A 9,263-nucleotide genomic window follows, 5' to 3' on the forward strand; every position below is an offset into this window, starting at 1 on the left:
AACAAATACCTTTTTTACAAATGAGGAAACTGAGGCACGTGAACCAAATTACCCCAATTACGCAGCTAGTAGGTGGTGGAACCAGGCTTCAAATTAGACACTCTGGCTGTAGGGCATACATTCAACCTCTGTGCTATGCATTCTCTCCATCAGACAGGTTTGTGCATATGGTATTTCAACCTCATGAATGTTTTCAGTTTCTCCCGTGAGATTTCTGGGCTACCATTGTAAATCAAGGAGGTACTTGGGTATTTGTTTGTGTTTGTCTGTCTGTCTATCCATCTATCTATCTGCTCAATGTGGGGCTTGAACTCACGATCCCATGATCAAGAGTTACTATCTACCTACCTATCTATCTATCTATCTATCCACCCAATATGGAGCTTGAACTCACCACCCTGAGATCAAGAGTTACATGCTCTACTGACTGAGCCAGACAAGCACCCCAACATGTACCAGAGTATCTGTTTAAATGTCCCCAAATACTCTATGACAGCTTAATTCCAGGCCCTGCCCTTTTAGAGTACACAGTAAATTTCATGATGAGCAAATTCCTCTCTATAAAATTATAGTTTTCAAAAACACACTAGATTTTAATAAGGGCAAGTGGTAGCAGGCATCAAAAGGTTAAGAAAAATTCAAGGAAGCAACACTTCTGTTTCAGAGATTCAGCCCCATTAACTGATTTGTTCAAAGTGAATTTGGAATAAAGTCCCTATTTGCCCTTTATTGTATATGTTCCATATTTTTCACCATCTGCACAGATACCACTCAGGTCCAAACAACCAGTATTCTTCAACTATTAGTCTATTAGCAGCCTAACTGGTCTTTCTTCCACTCTGAACCCTTACACGTGATTTCTCCAGGAAGCAGCCACAGTGACTCTTCACTACTGAGTCTTTGCTCAAAACTCATCAAGACTTCCCATCTCACTCGGCACTCACATCTAGGTTCCGAGCACTCCTTGGGTGCTCCAGCAGAGGAAATTTTTCCAAGGGGAACAAAAGTTAAGGATAGTTTTAAGGAAATTAGTCACATACGTAAAAATTAATCACATGTACACACACATATGCAGTTTTTTATGCAATGCTTACATCTATAAAAATGAAAAATGGAATTGACACCAGGCCCTATCTCTTCCTAGTAATGTTATATACATCCAGGTCTACATGAACTAATCGAAAAGAAGAAAACTACCAGCGATCTCATAGACATTCCCAATAACACATTACTTTCCATGCTCAATGTTTATTTAACAAAATATAACATTTTTTGATGAATGTTGGTGTTTTAAACTGCACGGTGGTGTTTGTCAGACATACTTTAGTGTTTACTTTTCTGTTGGATGTTTTAATTAATTAATTTATTTATTTACTTAAATATTTATTCTATTTTTGGGAGAGTGCAAGCAGGGGAGGGGCAGAGAGAAGGGGACAGAGGGTCTGAAGCGGCCTCTGCGCTGACAGCTGCGACCCCGACCTGGGGCTTGAACTCAGAAACCCCGAGACCACAACTGAACCAAAGTTGGAAGCTCAAGCGACTGAGCCACCCGGGTGTCCTTTCCATTGGATAGATTTAAGAGTAACACCTTAGAAATGTCAGTATTGCATGGGGCGCCTGGGTGGCTCAGTCGGTTGAGTGTCCGACTTTAGCTCAGGTCACGATCTCGCGGTCCTTGAGTTCGAGCCCCGCGTCGGGCTCTGGGCTGATGGCTCAGAGCCTGGAGCCTGCTTCCGATTCTGTGTCTCCCTCTCTCTCTGCTCCTCCCCCGTTCAGGCTCTGTCTCTCTCTGTCTCAAAAATAAATAAACGTTAAAAAAAAAATTAAAAAAAAATGTCAGTATTGCAAAAAGTCAGTAATTGCACTCTTTGCAACTAACACGTATGATGAAAAATTTTAGAATCAACTACTTACAACGTTTGAGGAAATCCAAGGGCATATAAGTTTAAAACATTGAGGACCGTTTCTGTGTATGACCTGGCCCCCTTAACTTTCTCTTATGTTGTGGTACTCTCCCTTGTTCGAACCACTCAAGCCCCTCTGACTCCTTGCTGTTCCTCTAAGGAGCCAAGAATCCCTGTCTGCTTCAGATCCTTTGTACTTACTGTGTTCCTCTGCCTGGAATACTCTTCTGCAAGAGAGCCACAAGTCTTGTTCATCTACCAACAGAGGCCTTCCCCAGTCATTTCTGATTTCTTCTACTCTGCTTATTTTGTCTTCATGGTATTTATCACTCCCTGGCATATATTTATTGTCAATCTTCCTCCGTTAGATTGCAAACTCCTCCAAGGCAAAGATCTTTGCTTTCTGCTGTGATCTCTAAAACACTCCCCTACTACACAGTAAGAGGTCGGTATCTGTGAGCGAATAAATGACAAATGTTTTGAGGCGGCTTATTTTTAAGGCCTTGTGCGAGCTCAGAGAATACCAGTTCCTTGGGAACACGGTCAGAAGACGAAAGCACTTCGTGATCCTAACATTAAAACAGCCGCTTGCACTGCATAAACATCTCGGGTACTTGTTTTCAAACAGAGACAAACCTTTCTGAAAGCTTCTATCATCGATATCATTAGGGCATTTGGAACGCAACTCGCGCCGGGACACTACATGGGACTCTCAGGACACAACACTGGGTAGATCGGTGGTGGCTCCTCAAACTGACGCACATCGGAATCCGCGGAAGCGACTTTTCAACATCCATCAGCCCTCTCCCCCCACTTCCTGATGCAGGTCTGGGGTGTGGCCATGGCATCTCTGCTTTGAAAAAGCTCCTCAGTTGGTTTTCTGAAACGTAGACATCTGAGAATCAATCACCTTAAGAAGCTAAAGATAGCTGTTAAAGAGTTTCTTCCTCCCGGGGTCTTCTCAGCCTATTTCTGGCCGGCCTCCAGTTAAAAAAAAAAAAAAAAAAGCGCCCCGTTTCGCGGCTCCCCTGAGACACGATCACCCAAACGCAGCTGGTTAAGCCACCGAGCCCGAGGAGGACCGCATCTCAGAGCCAGCAGACCCTGGCGTGCGACATGTACGGCAAGTGAGGTTTGCGCCGAGACGCGCCCGCCTCTGGGGACGGCGCCGCCCGGGAGACGCTAGCTGCGAAGGGACTGGTGCCGGCCTCCTATCCACCCTTTCCCGCTTTTCTCCCCACACCAGCGCCGCGTCCGACCTCATAACCGGCGCCGGCCAAAGGCGGTTCTGCGTCCACCGCCACTGGCTTTAAACGCTCGCAGCTAGCCGAGCTGCCGCGGCGCGGACATACACGCTGCGGCCGGAGGTCAGGCGGGGGGCGGGGACGACTCCCCGCCCGCGGCCCAAGTTCCCGCCTCCCTCAGGAGGACGTCCGTGCGTACGTGCGCGCGCCGCGCCAGCCCTCCTTCAGCCGCGCGACGCGAGGGCGGGGGCGCCGCGTGCGCGCGCGCTCTCGTTCGTTCGCTTGCCTGCTCGCTCTCGGCGACCGCTCTCGCTGCGGCTGCGGCTGGGGCTGGGGGCGGCGGCGGCGGCGGCGGCGGCGCGGGCGGCGGGCGGCGCGGGGCGGTCCGGCGGGTTCAAAGAGGAAAACATGGCGGAAAACAAAGGCGGCGGCGAGGCTGAGAGCGGCGGCGGGGACAGCGGTAGCGCGCCGGTAACTGCCGGGGCCGCCGGGCCCGCGGCGCAGGAGGCGGAGCCGCCTCTCGCCGCGGTGCTGGTGGAGGAGGAGGAGGAGGAAGGCGGCAGGGCGGGCGCGGAGAGCGGCGCGGCCGGGCCCGACGACGGGGGGGTGTCCGCGGCCTCCTCGGGCTCGGCCCCGGCTGCCTCAGCCCCTGCGGCCTCAGTGGGCCCTGGAGTTCCCGGGGGGGCGGCATCGACGCCGGCCCCAGCTCCAGCCTCGGCTCCCGCTCCGGGTCCGTCGGCGGGGCCGCCTCCTGGACCGCCAGCCTCGCTCCTGGACACCTGCGCCGTGTGTCAGCAGAGCTTGCAGAGCCGGCGTGAGGCGGAGCCCAAGCTGCTGCCCTGCCTTCACTCCTTCTGCCTGCGTTGCCTGCCGGAGCCGGAGCGCCAGCTCAGCGTGCCCATCCCGGGGGGCAGCAACGGCGACATCCAGCAAGGTGAGCGGGAGGCCCTGCCCGAGGTCTGGGCCGAAGGGGATTTGCGGGCCCGAGGAGGATCTGGGGACGGAGGTGCCCGGGCCCGGGGTTGCTCGGACCGGCGCGATCCTGAGGGGTCTGAGAGGTGGAAGACACGGCCCCGGGACAGTTTCCAGAGAAGGTGGGCCGCCGGAGATAAGGGGAGGGTGCAGGGAGGGGTGCCGGCAGCGAGAGGCTGGGGGAGGGGATACCGGCTGCAAGGGAGGTTTGGGGTGTGAGGATACGGGCCGGGAAGGCGTGGACTCCGGCCGAGCGCAGGTTCGGGGAGCTGGTGGACTCGGATAGAGAAAGGGGACCGGGTCCGGGAAGCCTCCTGCGAGGAGTGTTTTGGGAGGAAAGGCCTGTAGCGGGAGAGGTGTTGAGTAGGTAACCTGTAAGGGCTGTGAGGACGAATTACCTTGGAGGGAAGGACTTGCCCTGTTCGAGGCTAGGGGAAAGCGGGACTAGGGACTAAAATAGAGGACGATAAAGGGTATTGGAGAGTTTAGAGCTGAGAGAAGCTGTCTGGTGGAGAGTAATTTTAGAATGACATTGGGAAGGAGGAACTCTGCTAAAGAAAATAGCCGCGAAGGGCCTGCATGTTTAGGGGAATATCCTAAGGTTTAGGGGTGAAGGAGAAATGAACTTTGAAGGGAATTGGGAGTTAGAGACAGCTGGGTTTCATTGTACGTTAATGAGCCCCTAGTGTTCCAGACAGTGTGCTAGAATTAAATAAAATACTCAGTGAGGAGCCCATTCATAGTCATATAGGGAAAACAAATATACTGCCTATAGCAGTGGAGGTGGGTACTTGATACAGTAGTTGTGGCACATCAAGAGAAGGTCAGGGGAACTTCACTGAAAAGGAAACCTTGGAACAGGTTTCTTGAAGGGTGAGTGGTTCACTGGATTGGGGAGTTTTCACAGAACAAGGTACTTTACACATCTCTGGAGCTAAGGGTTAACTAGTGGTCATCAAACACATTAATGCTTCTGCAGTGAAACATACAAATGTTTCACCAATGGGATAGAAATAACCACCATTCAGGGTGGGTTTTGTTGCACATTTTGGAAAACTTTAAAATTTCAAAGCTCTTGAAATTCAGAACTGTGGGAAAGGTATTGCTGACCTGTACAAAAGGGTTTGGGATTCATACTGAAAAGCCTGTCTTGTGCAGTGTAGACTAAAAGTCCCTGAAGGGCTTTTCTATCAAGTGGATAAAAGGAATCATGTTTGTAATCCAGAAAGATCACTTGGGGGCACATTGGAGAGTAAGGGGAGGCAAGGTTGGCCGAAGATAATTTTGACAGTAATCTGAGAAATGAGCATTTGGAATTAATAAATGACTGATCACAGGTATTAAAGAAGGAAGCATTTTGGAATGGGGGACAGGTATGGATTTCGTGACACATTTGAGTATGGAGGTCTACTTTGTTACTTCCTCCTTGTGACTTGGACGGATAAATTTTTCTTAGCCTTAGCTTTTTCAGTTATGAAACAAGGACAAAATTGCCAACCTCATAGAATTATTGATAGAATGAATGAAGTATGTAAAGTGAGTAGTATGTGATAGTAACTAATGAAATGGCAGTTATTTAATTATTATTTAGTTCTTTTTTTTTTTCTTAAGTTTATTCATTTATTTTGAAAGAGACAGAGAGAGGGAGAATCCCAAGCAGGTGGGCAGTACAGAGAGCCTGACATGGAGTTTGAACCCATGAAACCTTGAGATCATGACCTGAACCAAAATCAAGAGCCCGAAGCTTAACTGATTGAGCCACCCAGGTGCCCTAGTAGTAACTAATTCTAAGTGGCCTTGGGAATGGAGGTTGGGCAGAGGGAATTGACATTGGTATAGGGGAGGCAAATGTGTCTAGGCTGAGTTCCAGGTTTCTTGTTTGGTGGGTGGCAGTGCTATTAATGCGAATAAAAGAATTCAGGAACAGAAGCAGAGGGGTGTGTGTGTGTGTGTGTGTGTGTATGTGTGTATGTGGTGGAAGGGGGATATGATGATTTCACTTATGTTTCGGGTTTGATTACTGAGACCTACAGCTAAAAATGTTAAGAATAAGGATTTGATTGATGTTGAAGATACTAAGCGATAATGGGTGTATAACTAACACCCATGTACATGGCCTCATGAGTATAAGTAAGACATGTGGGATTCAGTGCTCTTGTGGGAGCCTGGATTAGGTGAGAGATTTATAGGGAACATAAGATGAAAATTGTGTTTGAGCGATGTGGCTGAGAGACTGAGGTTATGGAATTGGCACTCTGATATTTATGCGGGAGAGATAGGGTAATAGTCTGTGAATTCTCTCTTCATTCTCTATCCTTTGTTTTTGAACTCGGAGCAATAAGTAGATGGAGCTAAATATTGTCATTTTTAAGGCACTGTTGCTTTCTAACCAGTATCTAAAACAAATTAAGTCTGGGAGCCACCATCTTTTTAGACAGGGGGTCTAGAACATAGTTTTTTAGTATTAACTCCTGTATGTATCCTTTGCTTTGCTCTTTAAAAAAGCAAGCATGTTGTTCTAGAAGGAATACTGGGTTTGGGGTCAGGGTACATAGTTATGCCACTTAATTCTTTTCTGCAAAGAAGGTTTATAATGTTTCTGCCCCTTAGTTTCTTTATCTCTAAAATGTAGTTAATAGTCCTTTACTTACATCTCACTAAGTTAAGTGAAATAATAAATGTGAAAATGCTTTTATAAACAGTGAAATGCTGGGGCGCCTGGGTGGCTCAGTCGGTTAAGCGTCCGACTTCAACTCAGGTCACGATCTCATGGTCTGTGAGTTTGAGCCCCATGTCAGGCTCTGGGCTGATGGCTCAGAGCCTGGAGCCTGCTTCGGATTCTGTCTCTCCCTCTCTCTCTGCCCCTCCCCCGTTCATGCTCTGTCTCTCTCTGTCTCAAAAATAAATAAACGTTAAAAAAAAATTTAAAAAGAAACAACAACAGTGAAATGCTTTACAAATGTAAGTATTCTCCAACAACGATTCCTTTTCTGGTCTAGGGAGCCATAACTGGTAGCTTAAGTCAACATGTTAAGTGGTTTTGAAACAGTGACAAGTACATTACCCTTCCTAATAACTGGCCTTTTTTCTGTTCCTCTAACATACCAAAGTTCTTCACACTTTTTAACTGTTCCTTCTAGATCAGTGATTCTCCAAATGTGGTTTCTGGACCAGCAGCATCAACATCATCTTCAGTCTTGTTAGGAATGCAAATTCTTGGGCCCCACTCCAGACCTCTGACCAGCCAGCCATCTGTTTTAACAAGTCCTTTAGGTGATTTTGATGCGCACTAAGTTTAAGTACCGCTTGTTTTTAGTGAAGGGTTCCTCACTTCAGATGTTGCCTCATTAGAAAGGCCTTCTCTGCTCTTTTTTTTATTTAAGGCTTTATTTTTTATTATTCTTAAAGCTTATTTATATTGAGAGAGAGAGAGCACATGAGCAGGGGAGGGGCAGAGAGAGAGGGAGAGAGAGAATTCAAGCAGGCTCCACACTCAGTGCAGAGCCCCATGTGGGGCTTCAACTCACCAACTGTGAGACCATGACCTGAACTGAGATCAAGAGTGGGACGTTTAACCGACTGAGCCACCCAGGCACCCCTAAGGTTTTATTTTTTAGAATAGTTTTAGGTTTATAGCAAAATTAAGAGGAAGATACGGAGATGTCCCATATATACCCAGCTCCCATGCATGCATAGCCTCCCCGTTTGCAATATCCCCCACCAGACTAGTACATTTGTCACAGTTGATGGACCTACACTGATAGATCATAATCACCCAAAGTCCATAGTTTACATTAGTGCTCACTTTTAGTGTTTGTACATTCTGTGGGTTTGAACAAATATATAATGACCTATACCCATCATTATAATACCATGCAGAGTGTTTTCATCACCCTAAAGATCCTGTGTCTGATGGCTCTTTTTAAAGTGGTCCTCCAGGTCACCCTCTTACATGTTACCTTTTTTCTTTCATAGCACAGGTAAAATCTAAAATGTTTTCTTGTTTTTGTTTACTCCTTTATCTTTGCCCACTAGAATATTGTAGAGTGAATGTTCATTAAATATCTTTTGAATGAGTAAGAATCATCTGGAGAACTTTTTAAAAATTAAAAAAAACGTTTATTTGAGAGAGAAAAAGAGAGAACATGCATGAGGGAGGGGCCCAGAGAGAGGGCCCAAGCAGAATCCTGTCAACTCAGAGCCTGACTTAGGGCTCCATCCCACGAACCATGAGATCATGACTTGAGCCGAAATCAAGAGTTGGACATTTAACTGACTGAGCCACCCAGGTGCCTCACCTGGAGAACTTTTTAAAATGCCACTTTGGGAGTTTTAGAAACTCTATTGATTTGGGGAATGATATGGGTACCTCATGTGATTCTGATTCTGGTACTGCCCACACTTTGAGAAACATGGATTTAGATATTTTTAAGAGAAAGGTTGATCTATTTACTCTTGAAATATTTGGAAAATCAAAACAGATAAATTAGTTAATATTTGTTGAATCTCAATTAAAAGTGCTTTGTGGGGGTGCCTGGGTGGCTCAGTTGGTTAACCATCCCAAGATCAGCTCAGGTCATGACCTCACATGAGTTTGAGCCCCACATTTGGTTCCGTGCTGACAGTGTGGAGCCTGCTTGGGAGTCTCTCTCTACCTCTCTCTCTCTGCCCCTCATACTTTCTCTCTCAAAAATAAACAAAAGTGCTTTGTGATTTTTTTTTTTTTTTAATTATTTCAGGTTGAGTTGGAATAACTCAGTAGTGGGTGTGTATAGATCTGTAATGTATCAATAAAAATACAGATTTGTATTGATGCATCTGAACAAACTCTTGAATGAACTCTTGAAGGAGATGAGACTTGTGTAGTAGGCACTTCTGAGACAACATGGTGATATGGATGAAGAACTGGACTGAGAGTAACTTGCATTGTGTTCTGCTGTTAGCTGTGTAGCTTTGGGTAAGGCACCAGACAGCTTCTTCAGGTCTTTTGCAGTATGAACAGGTTGCGTTCCTATCCTGGGAAATCCCATGATTGTATTGTTTTTTCTGCCAACTTTTTATATCTACATAATTTTAATATTCTTGCCATTTGTGGGGAACGATGGAAAAATCAACATGGAAAAATGATTGTTTCGGAATCTTC

At 46.7% G+C, this 9,263-nt stretch overlaps 1 protein-coding gene across 3 annotated transcripts in view; it reads left to right on the forward strand.

Annotated features, from left to right (window-relative positions):
• The first annotated feature begins 3,400 nt into the window (after nucleotides 1-3,400).
• TRIM33 (tripartite motif containing 33) overlaps nucleotides 3,401-9,263 on the forward strand; it is a 131,249-nt gene continuing 125,386 nt past the window's right edge. The window contains exon 1 of one of the 3 annotated variants that reach the window (XR_007454638.1): nucleotides 3,401-4,082. Coding sequence is in view for 2 of the 3 variants with exons in the window: in XM_049616515.1 (XP_049472472.1) it covers nucleotides 3,557-4,082 (526 nt within the window). In the remaining variant the exon portion in view is untranslated. The remainder of the gene's footprint in view (nucleotides 4,083-9,263) is intronic. The other 2 variants (XM_049616515.1, XM_049616516.1) reach the window with 2 other exon arrangements.

Source organism: Panthera uncia, assembly GCF_023721935.1.
Source record: "Panthera uncia isolate 11264 chromosome C1 unlocalized genomic scaffold, Puncia_PCG_1.0 HiC_scaffold_4, whole genome shotgun sequence".
Lineage (NCBI taxonomy): Eukaryota > Metazoa > Chordata > Mammalia > Carnivora > Felidae > Panthera > Panthera uncia.